The sequence below is a fragment of the Sinohyriopsis cumingii genome, chromosome 1, assembly GCF_028554795.1.
Source record: "Sinohyriopsis cumingii isolate HCF-2022 chromosome 1, ASM2855479v2, whole genome shotgun sequence".
Lineage (NCBI taxonomy): Eukaryota > Metazoa > Mollusca > Bivalvia > Unionida > Unionidae > Sinohyriopsis > Sinohyriopsis cumingii.
The window spans coordinates 153,977,207-153,997,864 of record NC_142961.1 but is presented as its reverse complement, the minus strand read 5'-3'; the positions used below and the strand labels follow the sequence as shown (position 1 = coordinate 153,997,864).

The 20,658-nt window shown below is 35.4% G+C and overlaps 1 protein-coding gene across 12 annotated transcripts in view; it reads left to right on the top strand.

Annotated features, from left to right (window-relative positions):
* LOC149808188 (spermatogenesis-associated protein 1-like) overlaps positions 1-20,658 on the top strand; it is a 212,314-nt gene that overhangs the window by 172,439 nt on the left and 19,217 nt on the right. For all 12 annotated transcript variants that reach the window (XM_089974458.1, XM_089974444.1, XM_089974434.1 and 9 more), the window contains one exon: positions 17,797-17,972. In XM_089974458.1, the coding sequence (XP_089830584.1) occupies positions 17,797-17,972 (176 nt within the window). The remainder of the gene's footprint in view (positions 1-17,796; positions 17,973-20,658) is intronic.

Here is a 20,658-nt window from a genome sequence, read left to right as displayed (position 1 = left end):
GTGGGCTGCTGGCCCATAGTTGGAAAACCTGGAGAACAAACACTTTAAATCATTTATTTATTGTTATCTGCACAACGATCTCGACAGTTAATTTGTGGAGATGTGAGCAGATATACAATAGAATATAAATGGTTTAGCTTGGCATTTTACATATGCATATCTTTCCTTTTTCCTGTTCCCTTTTTTATGTGTGAAATATACATAAGAGAGTGTCAGAGTTCATTTAGATTAGCTCATTCATTTTTGCATGTTAGCCTTGCTGTGTCACACAGCATGGGGCCATAGCTGCTTTTCAATATTTGAAGCCTTGATTCTATCTGGATAAAATTGCTGTTCATTTCTGAGACATTAAGAGGTTAGTATTAGGACTGGTCAGCCTGGTGTCAGTATAATGTGACTGGGTGGGACATAATGCTACATGTCTGCAGCATGATGTCCTAGTGATAGACATCACTATTAACTGCCACACTGCAGACATTGTATCGATATGACTGAAAAATTGTTAAAGCTATGTTAAAACTTAAATCACATACACACACATTTTTGAAACACTGCTGTCACAAAATTTAGCATCTTAATGTATTTGCCTCATTAAATTTCCATCTGGTTGGAGTCCTGGAAGAGCTTCATTTAAAAACAACCAAGACATCTTTTATCATTCTGGCATTACCCCATTTTGTATCATTCTACTTAATTGTCCCATGCTAATATTAAATAGTGCCCCCATCCTTTCATTCTTCCACCTATTTATTCATCCACTTTCATTTTGACATAATAACTCATTTACTTATTATTGGATTTTAATTAAATATGATTTGCAACATGATGTTGATGACATCTTGGCTAAGTTTGATTCTCAGTATTCTCTATCATCATCAGTAGAGTTATAGCCCCTTATTGTCAGACCCACCCGCTTTCATTTATGCACAAATAACTTCCCTAATTATTACCAGATTTCAGTCAAAATGGGAATGCACCTTGATTTTCATAAGACTTTGGTTGAATCTGTCAGTATTCTGTATCATCATGTAATGGAATTGTAGCCTCTGGCCATCACTTTTATTTCAACACAATAGCTCCCTTAGTTATTTTTGGCTTTCAGCCAGATGTGGAATGCATCTTGATATTGATCAGGCTTTGACTGGTTTAGAATTTTGGCTTTCTGCATCTTTGTTTAATAGCTATATCCACTGGATGACACACTCTTTTATTTCTGCACAATAACTCCCCTAATTAGGATTGTATTTCAACTAAGTTTGATTGCAGCTTGACTTTTATGAGATCTTGGCAGAGTTTGATTTTATGCATTTTGCATCATAGTTTAGCAGAGTTATAGCCCTTTATTTTCAGACCCACCCACTTTCATTTCTGCATAATAACTACCTCTTTTGTTTGAATGGTGGTGGTAACTCAAATAGTTTTATAATACTTAGACCAGAAATCATGTTTCCATCTTGTTTTAGTCAGTTTACAGTGAAACATTGACTATTAGAGTTCATAAGGTCACACAAGACATTGGTCAACAAAATCAGGCGCTCTGCCATGAGAAACTCTCCTTTTCAGCAATTTGATGCTCTCATAGAAATATGACAGTCATACAAAAGAATTTCTAACTTGTACATGTGTTTGGGAGATACGTTTCAGAGATGCATAAATTTGAATAACCGAGATTCTGATAATCAGTTATGGAATTTATTTTCAAATTGGCCATTTTGTGTGTGGGGGGGTTTGGAAGCCATTTAGGATTCAGCTTGTAGTATCAAGTCAACCCATGTGATAGAGACTACACAGAGTATTATCTAAGAAAATTAACCTTGTATGTGCTTAATTGGTGACAGCAGCACAGCATTCCTGATACATGATTACAAACCATCTTAGTAATAAAGACTAAGCATAGCAAAACATCTTTATTTTCTATCTGTAGGATCATTAATTTAATTTGTATGAGCTAGATATAATCCTTAATTAATGTTTTGAATTATTCACAAACGTTTGTCCTCACTTGAAACAAGATTTCCCATTATCCTTATTTTATCTAATGAGAGCAGGTGTTATTTGGAATTAAATCAACTTGCACCTCACAAGACTCTATGATGATGTGCCAACAGAGAAAATATTGAACTTTATAAAACAAGGTGGTTCTTTAAACTCACTTGAATATTTCACAGTCATTCCAGAATAATATTATATTCCAATGAGAACTTTCTGTTTCGACTTAACTGTCCAAACAATCTTGTTTCGTATCAAATAATATCTTAGTACAACATATGAAACATGTCTGCTGAGTTTATGTTAAAGTGGAAACACAAGAAATGAATCCAAAATATAGAGAATCACTACAATATACAGCCATGAATACAAACTACAAAAATTAGACAAAATCTAATAATAATAAAATTAGTCTGGAAGATGTATAAGAAATGTTCAAAAATGTATACAAAATAAAGTAATACAAAACTCCTATACACATGAAAGTGCATCTATGATTAAATTTTCCTTGACGTGCTGAATGTCAATGTTGAATTTTTGCAACATCAAACTCCATCTCAACAACCCTGATCTTTATTTCTCATTTTATTGATGGACTGCTCCAGTGGCCTCGTGGTTAGAGCATCCACCTCAGATGCAGGAGGTCGTGGGTTCAATCCCCGGCCGAGTCATGCCAAAGATTTATAAAAATGGTACCAACAGCTGCCTCGCTTGGTGCTCATCATTAAGAGGTTAGTGTTAGGACTGGTTGGCCTGGTGTCAGGATAATGTGACTGGGTGGGACATCATGCTACATATCTGCGGCATGATGCCCCAGTGCTAGACATCACACTGCAGACATCATAGCGATATGACTGAAAAATTGTTAAAGCTACATTAAAATTCAAATCACACACACACACATTTTATTGATGAAAGTAAGGGGGTTGTGATCACTGAATACAATAACTGGAGAAGGAGCCAAATTACTAATTTCCCTGGTGCTTGTTTAATTTTTTAGAGAAACAGCACACTGGATGACCCATGGCATTTTTGTCTTCCAGAATTAATATGCCACTAACCCCTACATCACTTGTATCAACAGATAATTTAAATGATTGGTTGAAATCTGGAGCTGAAGGAACTGGTCCACTTTTAAGTATGGCCTTTAATTTACTGAACACTTCCTGACATTTGCCTGACCAATACAATTTTGGTCTTACTCATTAAATTGGTCAGGGACTCGGAATCAGCAGTTATGGAAAAATATGAGCAAAGCTTCCAGTAATATCTAGCCATACCTGTAAATTGCATCAGGTGCTTTTTACTGATAGGCAGAGGGAATTCAGTGATAGCTTTTACCTTAGCTTCTACAGGCTTGACTTGACCATGTCCCACAATATGTTCTAAACATGTGACACAAACTCAGCAAAACTCACTTTAACTTAAATAAATTGTCAGTCAAATGAAAAATTTCCAGATAGTTTCTAGGTGACCTTTACATGAATAGCTGTACATAATAACATTATCGATATACACATCACAGCAATCTATACCAGATGTTAACATGTTCATTAAGTGCAGAAATTTTGAGGGAGAATTTTTCATACCAAATGGCATTACTTTGTACTGGTAGAGTCCTTTTAGAGTTGCAAAGGCCAGAATTTCTTTTGTTCTATCCTTAAGTGGAACCTACCAGAATACTTTGAAGAGGTCAAACTTGGAGACATTTTTTATTTCCAGTTCTGTCAATACAGTGATCAATTCTTGGTATTTGAAATGAGCCTGTTTTGGTGACACTGTTCACTTTCCTGTTGTCAGTGCACATATGCAAAGAATTATCTGGTTTCAGCACAAGAATACATGATGAGCTCTAGTTACTTTGCTTGGTTCAACAAATTTTCAGTTTACTTTTTCAAACATTCCTGGTTGAGAGGATTCATCATGTAAGGGTTCTGTTTTACATTCTTAGAATCTACAATTTCAGCATGGTTGATTTTTTTTGTTCAAGTTTGAACATCTGGGAACAAATGCTGATATTCACATATTTGCTGCTTTAACTCATTTCTTTTCCAGTGGCTGTAGATGTGAAAGTTTTCTTATTCAGTTTCTGTAATATTTCAGACTTTTGAAGACTGGTTAAACCATAGTCACTTTAATCTAGTTCTATTGCATCATTTAAATAATAACTGTGTGGGACAGGAACACCAAAATGTATTGAATGATTTATCTATCTCTGTGAACATACTCCTTTAACATATTTATATGGCAGAAATATTTCTGTTTCCACTTCCCAGGAGTGTCAGTGATATAATTTAAGTCACTTCCTTTCCTTTTAATGTATAAGGGACCAAAAAACTTTTACCTGTATAAGGGACCATAATACTTTTAACTGTATAAGGGACCATAATACTTTTAACTGTATAAGGGACCATAATACTTTTAACTGCATAAGGGACCATAATACTTTTAACTGTACAAGGGACCATAATACTTTTAATGTATAAGGGACCATAATACTTTTAATGTATAAGGGACCATAATACTTAGCCTGAAGAGAATACCAGAACTTTATCAGCAGGCTGAAGTGTTTTTGGTTTTCTAGCTTGGTCATATTTTACTTTCATTTTTAATGGGTGTACTGAAGATTATTTCCTCACAAGATTTCAACAGTTTAAAATCAGAGATATAATCATGTAAATGAATCTCTGATTCCTCTGTTAAAAGAGGCTTCTCTTTCATCAACTTCAGTGGCCTATGAACATATGTCCAAAAACAAGTTCAAAACCTAGGGACTCTTGAAGTAACTCCTTAACAGCAAACAACAGTAAATGAAACACCTTCAAGTCAATCTTTTCTGGTATCGAAGTAATATGACCTTATCATATTCTTTAAAGTATGATGAAATCTCTACAATGTCCCCCTGGACTTAAATTGTTGGATACATAATTCATACATAAATTGTTGGAAGATCCCTGATATGAAATTTGAATTTTGATCAGATTGAACAGATTTGAGAAGGCCAAAAAGTGTAAAGAACTTTATTCAGGTTTTGACTATAGATTTAGTCTTAATGTTTCATAAGGCTTGCCACCGGAAACCTTGTCAGCACACACATTATGGTCAACAAGTACTGGTTTCAAGATTTGGTCATAGGTAAGGGACCTACACAGTCTACCATTATTCTGATAAATGGGTTGTCAAATGCAGGAATCAGTTGTAAATGAGCTTTAGGTATCTTTTGGTTGGGTTTTCCTACCATTTGACAAGTGTGACAAGATTTACAGTATCAGAAACGTCAATCTTAATTTTCAGTCAATAAAAATGATATAAGATCTTTTGATAGGTTGTATTGATTCCTAAATGACCTTTTGATTGATCAGTAACAGAAGCAGAGTGACCTCATTAAAAGCTTGACCAATAATGTGTCAGCCAAAGGAATAATTTCCTGATCAACATCATTCTCAAGAGCTCTCTTTGCCATAACTCTAGTAACTGCACAAGCAAGATATAAATCAGGGATTTCATTTTCAATAGGATAAACTTTTGATCCAAACAGGCTTGTCAGTTACAAGTGGATTAACCACAACCTTATCTCCAGCTTAGTCATTGCCTAGCAATAAATGAACACTGTCAATGGGCAAAGAATGTACAGCACCAGTAGTCACTGGTCCTGAAACTAAGTCTGATGTTAAATCAACATTATGGAGTGGAATTTGAATAAATTTGCACTCAGGTCCCTGAACAAGAACACTTTCAGAAGAAGACTTCTCAGACAAAAGCAAAGTCCCTGATAATAAAAGACTCAGAATCTCCTGTGTCCATTAATATTTTATTAGAGATAGGATTGTCCAAATCACCAGTAAGTGATATAGAACCTTTTGACATGAATGGTTCATAATTCTCCATAATAAAATCAGAATGGGGTTTGTTTGACCCCACAAATGTTTTGTTTATAATACATGGCCATGACCTTGACCTCTGAGATACAAGAGCATTTGGAATTGCTATGTCTTTATTCTGTTGATTATTTTTTAAACTTAAAGTAATCTGAAATAAAATGCCATATTTTCTTGCAATAAATGCATGTAGGAATAGATAAGGATTTCTGATCGGTCTTATCATACATTTGATTCTTATTAGTTGTACCAGATTGAAATTTGTAAGTACTTGCTTGACGTACGGTGGTTTCTTACTAACCATTTGCTGAGAGGAAAACTTATTGACAAATGAAACTTTTTGAGTCAAGGAATAGTTGTCAGTCGTATGAGAGGAAAAAAATAGTCGTCAGCCGTATGAGCATCATTTTCTAAAGTGTCTACCTGGTGTTCATCAAAGTAAGTCTTAATGTCACTATGGATGCAGCTCTCAAACTCTTCAATTAATATGAGTTTTCTATGTTTGTCATACTCTTTATCAATCTCTTTAGATATACACCACATGTCAAATAGCTTTTCTTTTTCCCTAGGAAACTTAAAATGGGTTTGGCTATTTTCTTTTTAGCAATTCCTAAACCTCTGTTGATATGCCTCAGGTACCAACTCATAACCCTTCAAGATACATTCCTTGACCAAATCATAATCAGCAGTTGCTTCCACTGACAGTGAAGTATAAACTTCGTTCGCTTTGCCAATAAGTACACTCTGTAATAACAAAGTCCAGTGATCTCTTGCCAATTTTATATTCGGAGCTATTTTTTCAAATGAGAAAACTATTGTTCTACATCATTTTTTTTAAAGGAGGTACAGATTTAATATTTTTTGTAACTATCCCGAAGTGATTGCTGTTTTCTTTCCAGTAACAGTTCTTTAAATTTCAATTGCCTTTCCATCTCTCTTTCTTCTGTTTGAATTTTTAATTTCATTTGCATCTCTCTTCTTTTTGTAACTGCATTTGCATTTTCTCTTCCCATTCTCTTTTCCTATCTCTTTCTTCTGTTTGCATTTGTAATTTCATCTGCATCTCTCTTTCTTCTTCTGACTTTGTCTCTCTCTCACTCTTCTTTCTGCATTTGCATTTTCATTTCTTTTTCTTTTTGAATTTGTCTGTTTCCTCCTTTTGCATTTACAGCTCAAGTTTTCTTAAATCTGTTTTTGTCCATTTTTTAAATTTTAATTCCCTTAATTTCAGTTCAGAACAAGAGACTTACTATTTAATCCTAAAGCATTGTTTTCAAAAATTTCCTTTTGCACCAAATACCAAATACTTTTTTGTTCCTGTTTTAACCAAGATGATTTTATGTTGGAAAACTTCAGCAGCTCATCTTTCCTTAAACTCTCAAACCCTTCCCAGGTCGGATTGGAAACAAAACTCTTCACCCTAGATGACATTGTAAAAGTTTTGTTGGTTTCACTATGGAAAATCAAAAGACCAGGGATAAAGAAATGCATGAACTAAATTGAATTTACATTTTAAAATCAATTTAAATTTCTCTGAAATATTTCTGAAATTCTTATCCTGGACAAGCCCTCAATTTCTGTTATGACTTTATGGTCATAAAGTAACCAGAAATGTACTGGTCTGCAAGAATATTGACATTTTCAAAACAGTGATGTCCAAAACACCCTTGAATAATTCACAATAGTTCAGAATAATAGTATAATTCAAATGAGCCCTTCCTATTTCCATTAAGCAGTCCAAAAATTTGTTTCCTTTCAAATAATAAAGTACAACATAAAACATGTCTACAGACTTTTTGTTACAACAGGAACACAAGAAATAAGAATGACTCCAAAATATAGATAATCACTACAATTTACAGACATGAATAAAACTTTGTAAAACTTAGACAAAATCATGTACAAGAGTTTATATGTTTATATATATATATATATATATATATATATATATATATATATATATATATATATATGTGTGTGTGTGTGTGTGTGTGTGTGTGTGTGTGTGTGCTTAAGGCTTCTACCAGTTTTTAACTTTATATTTTATCTTATATTTTTTAAAACTTGTTTTCATTTTATCTTGTATGGATATTTATTTTTATTTGAGAAGGTTTTATTTTGCTAAATATTTTTAAATATCATTGTCATATTAACTTATGAACTTTAAGTTGGCAAAATAACCAGTAATATGCTAATTTGCAATTAATAATATACATGTACATATATATGTACAACAAAGCCATTAATCTGAGATCAGTAAATTTGCAGAGGGATCTCTAAAAATCAGGCTGATATAAAAACCATTTGATCAATAAAACTTTCCACTGATTGAAACTTTTAACAAATTGTCTTGGGTCAGATTATCAAATTAACATAAAATGGCATTCCCCTTTCATGGTTAAATGTTTATTGTGTTAATTAAGTATCTGTACAGACTCTGCACTTGACCAGATAAAAGGAAAGCCTAATGCAGGACATAGCCATGTTTTCTTCCATGCATCAAGTAAATAATGGTGCCAATTATCAAAAGAGTGTACAAACTGAACAAGCCTGGCACCCTGGCCCAAAGCACTAATTTCAGTACTGATGATTCATGATATCCAACTTGTGCCAAAACGTGGCAGATTGGAATGGAATGTGTTGCCAAGATTAAAGAATAGTGCAGAAATATACCAAATAACAGGTTTGATTTTATTTCATTATTGATATACATTCACTGCACTGTGAAGTGACAATGGGAAAGATGTACAAATTCTTGCAAGGTACACAACAATTGCCTAAAGATCAGAAATTAGATGATGACAATAAAGAGCAATGTAAATATGATCAAATCCAATGAGTGAGAGAGCACCAGAAATCCAGTGAAAATAAATAGCTGAAATTTGGTTCATAAAAGGTTCGATGTTGTGAACTTTCTGCACCGAAAATGCAGAAAAATATGGAATCATGAGTGGAACTTTTATCAGGATTAGTGAAATTTAGCAGGATTAGTAAGAATGTTAATATTGGTAATCCCAGGATTAAAATTTTAGGTAGGATTAGTATGAATGATAACAATGGTAATGTTGTGGATTAGTGAAAATTTAAGCAGGATCAGTAAGAAGAAGAATATTGGTAATCCTGAGGATTAGTGAAAAACAATCCTATTTTAAGTGGAATGGTAGTATACAGTAATTAGACGATTTTTGAAGTTGACAAGAAAAGTACTTGATGTACCAAGGGAAGCCATTCAGCATGAATTAATGAGCATTTCCAGTTCAATGGAGATGATTGTTCCTAGACAGTAGGTGGTTGTAAATACTGATTTCCAAATTGTCATCTTAGCATATTTAAAGTACAAAGATACAAAGGTACTTATATTTCTTATATTGCGGGTGCAAATACTGATGCTAATGGGAATGTTAAAATGAAGTCAGAGGTGTAGCTATGATATTTTGCGCCCGGGGACGAACTATAAAATTAGCGCCCCAGCCCCCTCCCCGTTTAATCACATTTTTGAATATTACCCTTGTTTACTTATTATGATGTAACGTTGTAAGCCTCATTTTGGCGCCCCTGTACCTTGGCGCCCGGGGACGTATGTACCCCCCTGCCCCCCCCAGCTATGCCTCTGAATGAAGTGGATAGAAAATAGAGTATAAAAGACTGTTTTGGTATCCCAGTCTCTGATAGATTCAAAAGGTTCTTTGGCAGTATACAATATCTGGTTAAAACTGATTTTTTAAGTGGTATTTTCTAGCGTCAGCCATGTACTGTACATTACAGTGGCAGATTCTAGTGTCAGCATATACTGTACATTACAGTGGCAGTTTCTAGTGTCAGCCATATACTGTACATTACAGTGGCAGTTTCTAGTGTCAGCCATATACTGTACATTACAGTGGCAGTTTCTAGTGTCAGTCATATACTGTACATTACAGTGGCAGTTTCTAGTGTCAGCCATATACTGTACATCACAGTAGCAGTTTCTAGTGAAAGCCATATACTGTACATTACCCACAATCCTTGTCATGAAAATCTCACTCATACTCACAATCCTTGTCATGAAAATCTCTCATACCCACAGTCCTTGTCATGAAGATCTCACTCATACCCACAATCCTTGTCATGAAGATCTCACTCATACCCACAATCCTTGTCATGAAAATCTCTCATACCCACAGTCCTTGTCATGAAGATCTCACTCATACCCACAGTCCTTGTCATGAAGATATCACTCATACCCACAGTCCTTGTCATGAAGATCTCACTTGTACCCACAATCCTTGTCATGAAGATCTCACTCATACCAACAATCCTTGGCATGAAGATCTCACTTATTAAGAGGTTAGTGTTAGGACTGGTCAGCCTGGTGTCAGGATAATGTGGATGGGTGGGACATCATGCTACATGTCTGCAGCATGATGCCCCAGTGCTTGACAACTCTATAAACTGTCACACTGCAGACATCATAGTGATGTGACTGAAATTGTTTAAAGCTACATTAAAAATCCAAATCACACACACACATACACAAAGCATGGGACAAGTCTGTTCATCAAAGCATGGGACAAAACTGTTCGTTAAAGCATGGTACAAGTCTGTTCAGTTGAAAAGCACTAGTTTCATTTCAAGTGACTCATAAATTGTGATAAATCCTTTCCGTTAATAAAATTGGATGAGCTTGTTTATTTAAGGAGCAGTTTTAATTTTTTAGTTAGTTTTATAAATTGTTTCCATTATACATCAGTCAGATAAGAACACACTGTGTTTATGTGCTTCCAGTGTGGGGATAAGGCACTACCATATATAGTCATGTATAAGTCAGATCCAAATAAACTGCATAGACCCATATCAGTTGTCACATAATGCACTGACTGATCTGGTACGTGCAGTTTGTTAGGAGTAATCAGTAAAATTATAAAAGATAGTATAGACCCCAGTCTACCCATGTATTGAGTGATGGTAGATCAGGGTCTGTGTTGAATGCAGTTAGATCTGATATTATTTTGAGTACATGTTTGTTTGGCTACAGCTAGGCATTCATCGATGATTACTAGTGGTTGTCATCCAGTTAGTCAGCTAGGCATTCATTAATGTTTACTAGTGGTTGTCATACAGTTAGTCAACTAGGCATTCATTGATGATTACTAGTGGTTGTCATACAGTTAGTCAGCTAGGCATTCATTGATGATTACTAGTGGTTGTCATACAGTTAGTCAGCTAGGCATTCATTGATGTTTACTAGTGGTTGTCTTACATTTAGTCAGCTAGGCATTCATCGATGATTACTAGTGAGTGTCATACAGTTAGTCAGCTAGGTATTCATCGATGATTACTAGTGGTTGTCATACAGTTAGTCAACTCTGCATTCATCGATGATTACTAATGGTTGTCATACAGTTAGTCAACTAGGCATTCATCGATGATTACTAGTGGTTGTCATACAGTTAGACAACTAGGCATTCATCGATGATTACTAGTGGTTGTCATACAGTTAGTCAACTAGGCATTCATCAGTGATTACTAGTGGTTGTCATACAGTTAGTCAACTCTGCATTCATCAATAGTTGCTAGTGGTTGTCATTTAGTTTGTTAAAATATTGCTTTGATTTGTGTGTTGTTGCTTCCGTGGAAAATGCAGGTTTGTTGTACCATGTGCAGTAATAGTTAACAAGACTGTGGCAAAGGTGGCAGTGATGCCAGTAACAGATAAAAAGACTGTGACACTGGATGGCAATGAATGATGCCAGTGACAGATAACAAGACTGTGACAAGGGTGGCAATCATGCCAGTAACAGATAAAAAGACTATGACAAGGGTGACAATGAATGATGCCAATAACAGATAACAAGACTGTGACAAGAGTGGCAATAAATGATCACAGTAACAGAAACAAGACTGTGACAAGGGTGGCAGTGAATGATGCCAGTAACAGATAAAAAGACTATGACAGAGGTGGGAATGAATGATGCCAGTAACAAATAACAAGACTGTGACAATGGTGGAAATGCATGATGCCAGTAACAGATAACAAGACTATGATAAGGGTGGCAGTGAATGATGCCAGTATTAAGAATTTACATTAGAAATGGTAAACATTTCAAACTCAGATGTAGGATGAGTAAATACACTACACTGTGAAAGTCAAGATGATTTATTTTTTCGTTGAAACTCCTAAGACAATATTAAATAATCTGTATACAGGGTTCCATTTTGACTTTTTAAAATGTATAATGGACATGTATTTTGCCCAAAAGGAAGTGCTTTGAGATTTATAAAAAAAGGAGTGCTCTTGTTGAATAAAAAATGGTCAGGCTAAAATTTATCTTCTTTTCTAAACCTGTATGTAAAAAAATGTCATCTGATTCTGATGTAACTGGTAATAAATTAGGTACTTATCAAGATAACTATTATACCTAAAAGGGATCAGATTACCTGTACTGAAATGAATTCTTCCTTTGCCACTAAAAGGGATGGATTTAAGCTCTTCTCCATGTATCAGTTCAATATTCAATATAAATCTGATATCTATTGAACCCCTATCAGCTGGTATGAACCTGTACATGGCATCACATCAAGCTGGTTAATTTACCTGTCAAGTCTGATGACTGATGCATGGGCATTCTCAGTGTGGTATGTAACAGTTGAATAGAATCTTTGTAACTTTTTTGCAAGCTTTAGCGATTTCATGCCATAGGAGATCAATAGAAAGAAATAGAATACTTTCTTTACTATAATTGTTGGATCGGTTTTTAAACTGGACAAAAAAGAGGACCATTTTTATGATTAAAAAAGTTGTAATTGTGTAATAAAATGTTGTGGTAGGTGCAGCAAAAGATAAGACTTCTGTTGGCTAAACAAATAACTGCCCTTACATTGTTTAAAAGCACTTTTTGTACCAAAATATTTTTTTTTCCATGCATCATTTGAAAAAGGGAGCTGGCTTTATTGATAGCTTGCCCTTGAGCTGATTTTAGAACCAAAAGTATGGTAGATCAACACTCGGCATTTTCAGCCATTTTCTTTCTTGTCTACTACTGCCACAGAGGTGGTGTGGGTTCTTAACCTGAAAATCAGATTCTTGATGGTTCTGAAAAAAAAGGTTCTTGGAGTTAGGGCTTACAAGGTTCTTGGTGTTAGGGCTTACAAAGTTCTTGCAGTTAGGGCTTACAAGGTTCTTGGTGTTAGGGCTTACAAGGTTCTTGGTGTTAGGGCTTACAAGGTTCTTGGTGTTAGGGCTTACAAGGTTCTTGGTATTAGGGCTTACAAGGTTCTTGGTGTTAGGGCTTACAAGGTTCTTGGTGTTAGGGCTTACAAGGTTCTTGGTGTTAGGGCTTACAAGGTTCTTGGTGTTAGGGCTTACAAGGTTCATGGTGTTAGGGCTTACAAGGTTCTTGTGGTTAGGGCTTACAAGGTTCTTGCAGTTAGGGCTTACAAGGTTCTTGCTGGTAGAACATTGTACTCAGGGTCAAAAACCTTGCTTTCAGGCCTTGCTCAAGGACATACTTTGAGTGATTTAGCTGCCCAGCTTTCAATATATGTTGTCCTGTACTACCAGGCAATGATTTTTCTACCGCTGATTGTTATATTATGAAAAAGATAAAACAGATAAGAAAAAATACATAATTGATATGTCCTGGTAATGCTTTGTAGTAAAGAGGTTTCTTCTATTTTAAAATATCATTTGAATAGGGCCACTTCAGTAGGGGGTCGAGGTTCAGTAGGTAGAAATAATTACAATATGTGTCAGTAAATATGATTAATTTACCTATCCGTGTATCAGATTAAATGAATTTAATTACTTTAATGAAAAAATTAACCAGCTATTTGAATGTAGCTTCACGATGTATGCATATATTTCAATCATTACAACTACTGATATGTAACAGTGATGTATGTTTTACTTATCTGTTTGTGACAACATTGTCTATCTTGGATTCAATTAAAGTTACTGATACAAAAAGAGAGACAGAAGTCTCTTCAGGCATTCAGTCTCTAATAGTAAGAGTACATTGCATGGAGAAAGTTATGCAGTATATCCCCAAATAGGTGGCAAATTAGTATGAGAGAAAGAAAAGGCAAATTAAGGAGGTCATAGGTGGGAATTATGTTGTTGATATTAGGTAGAAAATGTCAGCAAGTTTTGGTAGCAATGAACAATATCTGTCTTTGGTACACTTCCATTTATAAACACTGGCAATATCTCTGACAACGATTATGGCCAAAATATTAACCAAACTGTATACTGGTGGGCTGAATATTAACCGAACTGTATACTGGTTGGCTGAATGTTAATCAAACTGTATACTGGTGGGCTGAATATTAACCAGTTTGTATACTGGTGGACTGAATATTAACCAATCTGTATACAGGTGGACTGAATGTTAACCAACCTGCATACTGGTGGGCTGAATATTAACCATCCTCTATACAGGTGGACTGAATATTAACCAATTTGTATACTGGTGGCTGATTAAATTTGTCAATCATATCACTGTTATTCTGAGCTGTGTCACTTACGACAACAAATATGGTCAGTTCATTTGGATCATGTTTCTCTCTTTCTAATGTGAGTCAATGGCAGATGAACATCCGGCTAGATGTGCATAGAAGGAGCCATATAACATGATAGATCTTGAAAATAACACTCAACAACATTCAACAGTCAATGAAATACCTGGACATTAAAGTTTTAATATTATTCTCTGGGCCTGACTAAATATTTCACAGGTCCAATCTTTCTTAGAGATATATTTTCCTTGTCAGTCATCTGATTTTTGTATTCATACAACCTACAACTCTTTATGTTGTTTTTGTTTTGGGTCTAACACCATTTTTCAGTGCATTATAGGCTATACATGGTGGACAGTATAGCAGGCAGAGGAAAAACCCAGCAAAACCCTATTAAGAACCACCAACTTGGCCACCTGGGGCCCCTAAGAAGATTTTACATGGAGCAAGTGATTCTTCAAAAGCAACTTGCCCATGGCCTTTAGGGCCCCAGGTGGCTGAGTTGTCTAAAGCAATCACCTTTACAGATCACTGCCATCTCACCTCTGTCCATGTGGGTTCGAGTCTTGAGCTCTGCCCATGTGGGTATCATTTTGTGGGTATGTGAGAAAGTTTCCAGATCCTTCCCATGGGTTGGTAGTTCTAATTATCCTGGTCACCTTATACAGCCTTCTTGCACTGAAAAATTGTGTTAAACCCAAAACAACAACCTTTGGCTTTTGTGTGAAATAAATTATTGAGAGTATTAAAGTGTGTATACTGGTCAAAGATTTGCAGCATTCTGTTCAGTAGATTCATCTGTACACTTAGTCCGTTATTGTCTGTAAATCAGTCAGTTAATTTAACTGTACACTTTGTCAATAATTGTACTTGTGTGAACATTACACAGTAAACAGAAAATGTTAACTCTAATTTGAGTTTAAGAAACTAACAAACTCTGGCATGCACATCATTCAGTTTTAAGGTGTAAGTTCAATAATTTTGTTCTTTTTTATCATCATTTCTAGTTGTGATAGATGCATTTAAAAATGTTGATAGCAAAGAAAAGAGTATATGACTCCCACTTTAAAATGTGCATCATGCTGACAGACTGTTAATCCCTTTACCCTCATTTGTGCATCAGAAACCCACAAATATTTAAATTAAAAACCAAGATTTTTTATTAATCTTTCTGACCCCTAGTTCTGACACAAAGGGTATTTTTGACTCTCAGTCTATGACCCCTAGTTCTGACACAAAGGGTATTTTTGACTCTCAGTCTATGACCCCTAGTTCTGACACAAAGGGTATTTTTGACTCTCAGTCTATGGGATACACTGGTGTGTTTGCCAAGGTTTGTACTGTTTGTGAAACTCATATTAGCATGAAAGAATTACACAGCCTCTCTAATACAAGCAGCCAATTGCATCTTGACCATATGCTGTTTAATCTACTGGGCAACACCTACTTGCTAATTTCTCAAAAGTGCTTTAATTTTAAACTACTGCAGTATTGGTTGAAAATTTCAACAGTAACTTAAAACTTGGAAAGTATTATACAAGACTTGGTCAAGTATAACTTAAGTAACATTATGAAGAAAAGGGAATTGTATGGCCAGTCACTGGACATGTTTTATGGCCAGTCACTGGACATGTTTTATGGCCAGTCACTGGACACATTTTATGGTCAGTCAGTGGACATGTTTTATGGCCAGTCAGTGGACATGTTTTATGGCCAGTCACTGGACACATTTTATGGTCAGTCAGTGGACATGTTTTATGGCCAGTCAGTGGACATGTTTTATGGCCAGTCAGTGGATACATTTTGTAGCCAGTCAGTGGACATATTTTATGGCCAGTCAGTGGACATGTTTTATGACCAGTCAGTGGAGACATTCTGTGGCCAGTCAGTGGACATGTGTTATGGCCAGTCAGTGGACATATTTTATGGCCAGTCAGTGGACATGTTTTATGACCAGTCAGTGGAGACATTCTATGGCCAGTCAGTGGACACATTTTATGGCCAGTCAGTGGACACATTTTATGGCCAGTCAGTGGTCACATTTTATAGCCAGTCAGTGGACACATTTTATGGCAAGTCAGTGGACACATTTTATGACCAGTCACTGGACATGTTTTATGCCCAGTCAGTGGACTCGTTTTATAGTCAGTGAGTGGACACACTTTATGGCCAGTTGCTGGACACATTTTATGGCCAGTCAGTGGACACATTTTATGGCCAGTCACTGGACATATTTTATGGCCAGTGATGGATATGTTTTATGGTCAGTCAGTGGACACCAAGTTGATTATACACTGTTCATTAGGTACAAAGCTTTGTGTTGCAGTCAGTAGTTGTCCGAAGTTTCAACTGTACACTGTTTGGAAGACATAGTCCTACCTATACCCTATAGTGGGTTCCACTGTATACACGGCAGTAGGTTTACCACTACTGGCAGTTAAATGCTACAGGCAGTAGTAGGTTTAACAGTATATTTTGCCAGTAGCTAGCTGTAAACTAGTCAAATCATCTGTATTCTGTAGGTTCAACTGTATTCCAGTCAGTAGGTTCAACTGTATTCCAGTCAGTAGGTTCATCTGTATTCCAGTCAGTAGGTTCATTTGTATTCCAGTCAGTAGGTTCAACTGTATTCCAGTCAGTAGGTTCAACTGTATTCCAGTCAGTAGGTTCATCTGTATTCCAGTCAGTAGGTTCATCTGTATTCCAGTCAGTAGGTTCAACTGTATTCCAGTCAGTAGGTTCATCTGTATTCCAGTCAGTAGGTTCATCTGTATTCCAGTCAGTAGGTTCATCTGTATTCCATTCAGTAGGTTCATCTGTATTCCAGTCTGTAGGTTCATCTGTATTCCATTCAGTAGGTTCAACTGTATTCCAGTCAGTAGGTTCAACTGTATTCTTGTCATTAAGCTTTAGCGGTGTAGTGGTCGTAAATGTACATGTACACACGTCAGTAAATGAGCTGTACTAATTCATACCAATATGTAGTTATTTATACATGTACTAATACAAATCCTAGTAGATGAACTTGCAGACTGATTGCTGGGTTATTCTGGCCAACTACAGTATAAACTTTATTCTTCTTGCCTTCCACTTCATCTCTATTCAGACTTGTTCCCCAAAGCTTCTGTAGATGACTGTGCCACAGTATTCCATTTATCTGAAATACCCAGTTAACCAAACCATTTTTCTGTCCACCAGTGAAGTCAGAGAGTCAAGGTTCCATGGTAGTTGTAATTGTAGTAGTTGTAATTAATAACTTCCTCCAGCCAGCTGCTGTACCAAGTGATTGATGGGTATATGTTCACATGCACAGGCCAGTAGTGTATTGTTACAGTATAAGATTTTATTGTAGTTCATCGGTCTGCAAAAATTGAACAATATTTTATGATTATCACTGAATACAATCTAAGTTCTGTTCTTACACTTATCATTGCAGCAAGGGATCTGTGGAAGAAGAGATACTTTGATGAGAAAAAGAAGACAATTCCACTAGATGAACAGTGTAACAAACTTCGGCATGAATTGGACATTATTCACAAAAAATTGATATCCACTCTAGAAGGTCCAAAAGAGAAAGCCACAAAGCTGCAGGAAATTAAGCCATCCCCAAAGGTTGGTTCTCCTGTAAACAGTTCTCATAACCTTAGCAACAGAGGTTCACCTGGATTATTGCCAGTACAGTCACCACATTATGATCAGAGAAGCTGGGGAGATAATTCCCCTAGTTTGGCAAAATCTCCACTGCATAGTCAAGCTTTTTCACCTAGACATAGTCCATCTTTTACACATCAAACAAATGAGATGCCTTCTTTCAGTTCAGCCCAGCCAGGGAAGACAAATATTCCCAGACTTGGGCAGTATGGGGAAGTAACTCCTTATTACCCTTCTGGCAGGGTACAGTATTCTGTAGAATTGATTAACATCAAAAGTAACAAATATAACCAAGGAGAGGCTAACTTGTTTTATGATTCAGATTACAGCTCCACCTATTCTAGTACTAGAAGCTCAGTAAATCAAGGTATTAGTGGTCGTAAGAGTCCAAGAAAAACAGTTCAGTTTGATAATAACATAAATCTTATACCCAATTAGTTAAAACCATCTTCCTTTCAACACATACTTATTAATCTAATTGTCTTGCATGACTTTAACTTGTTTAGGAATTTTTCAAGAAGAGATGCAGTTTGCATGTAGTACAGTATTAATGTTTATATGCCAAAATATTTTTGCATTGAGCATACTGGTAGAAAGTAAATGTTGTTTTGTAATAGTATTGACTTTAAAAGTAAAAATATTAAACAGTTATAAAATAACAACCTTATGCAATTTACAGTCAAATTGACATTGAATCTGAGGTGAAATTTAGTTCCTTTTTCATCACTGGTTTTAATGTTAGTTATGGTTATTATATTGGTCTCTCGCTATAAATAGTTTCAAGACTATCTTTGACCCCAAGCTCCAAGCACATTATACAGTGACATACCTAGGCCTATGCTGTTCGTTATTGGGTATATCCATAATTTCAACATACATGCGTCATGAGGCTTAATAAGAAATTTCAATAATTGGGAATATCCATAATTTTAACATACATGCAAAATCAGTTTAATTAAAGGTTTCATTAATTGGGTATTTCCATAATTTTAACATACATGCAAAATCAGGTTTAACTAAAGATTTCAGTAATTGGGTATTCCATAATTTTAACATACATGCAAAATCAGGTTTAATTTAAGTTCTCAGTAATTGGGTATTTCCATAATTTTAACATAATTTTAACATACATGCAAAATCAGGTTTAACTGAAGTTTTCAGTAATTGGTTACTATTACAGTGGAACCCCGCTATATCGCGATAATTGGGGTCCACAAAATTGGATCGCGTTAATATCGGGGTTGCGCTAATGCGGGGTTTTACAGTATTTTACTTTTTTGAGAGAACAACTCATTGGCACATATATGTGTATTCATGTCTAATATATATGATGAATAGGGTATCAACACCATTTACTATCGTGCCGTCATTGCAGTCAGTTCATCTATAATGCATGTAATTCCATTGAAAAATTGCACACAGGTTTACAATATTCAATATTTTTTTCTCTGAACATTGTATCTGAATTCAATATCTAATATATAGCATGAACAGAGTATCAACACCATTTACTTGCCGTCTTATAGCATACCGTCGGGGCTTGAAATTAATCAATATAATTAGTAATTCCATCGCAAAAATTGCATACATATTTAAACTATTCACTAATTTTGTCACACATCATTATGTGTCTGAATTCACTGGGAAAAATTAACAGCAAAATTAGGTTAAGAAAGACGAAGCACGTGTATGGTTCATTACGTTCCAGAGTCTATGAACAGTGTTTGTACAAATTTCATACTGCTAAAATTTTCTCATATGCATTTCCGTGTACACTTATCCAATGCAAATTTCCAATAATTAATGCTTGTACGCTTATTTGGTTGAACGAGTACAACAAGAATAATTACAAATCAACACACGCTTTCAGCGTGCAACTTTTACTTCAGATTTTGTGAATATCGAAAGAAACGTGTGAAAACTACTATACTAATCATGGTGCAAAGTGCAAAGAACGATTTGCATTTGTGAACTTGCTTTTCCATAACAGCAAAATATTTTTATTAAAAAAAAGGATATTAATAACGAGTTCATAAACAAGCACCATACCCATGTAAAACCCGAAAACTAAAGTACAGTAGGTGTGCAACTGATCACGAGTCACTTAAAAAAAAAAATGTCAAGATGAACGCATGTACAATTTCATACCCTTTCAATTTCCAGCTAATAAAGCAGACATTATTTACTGGTCAACTGATTGCTTCTAATAACACCGCCAAGCCCAGGAAACATGTTGGTGGCTTTCATTTTTTTATGTTTATTAAATTTTGAGAATCTTTTATCAACCACCGCATTGGCTGCTGCTTGTTTGTGCATGCAGTTAAAGGAACACATGTCGGCTATTGTTTGAACTCGATGGTATGCAGAATTAATTGAAGACAATCACTAGACGACTTACTGGCTTTACTCATGGATCAGTAACAAGTAACATTTCCGATAATGTTTATTTTAGCATAACACTTCAAGAATCTGGTGAAATTGTTAAATTTCAGAAGCCAAGCCACGATCATATTATATTCAAATTCATACTTGAACTCTTCCATAAAATGATAATAAATGTTTTACACACTATTTCTCGTACTTTTCAAAAGTATTTTTCTGGGTACAAGAAAAATACACATACATGTATTTAAAATTTCAGGAAAAA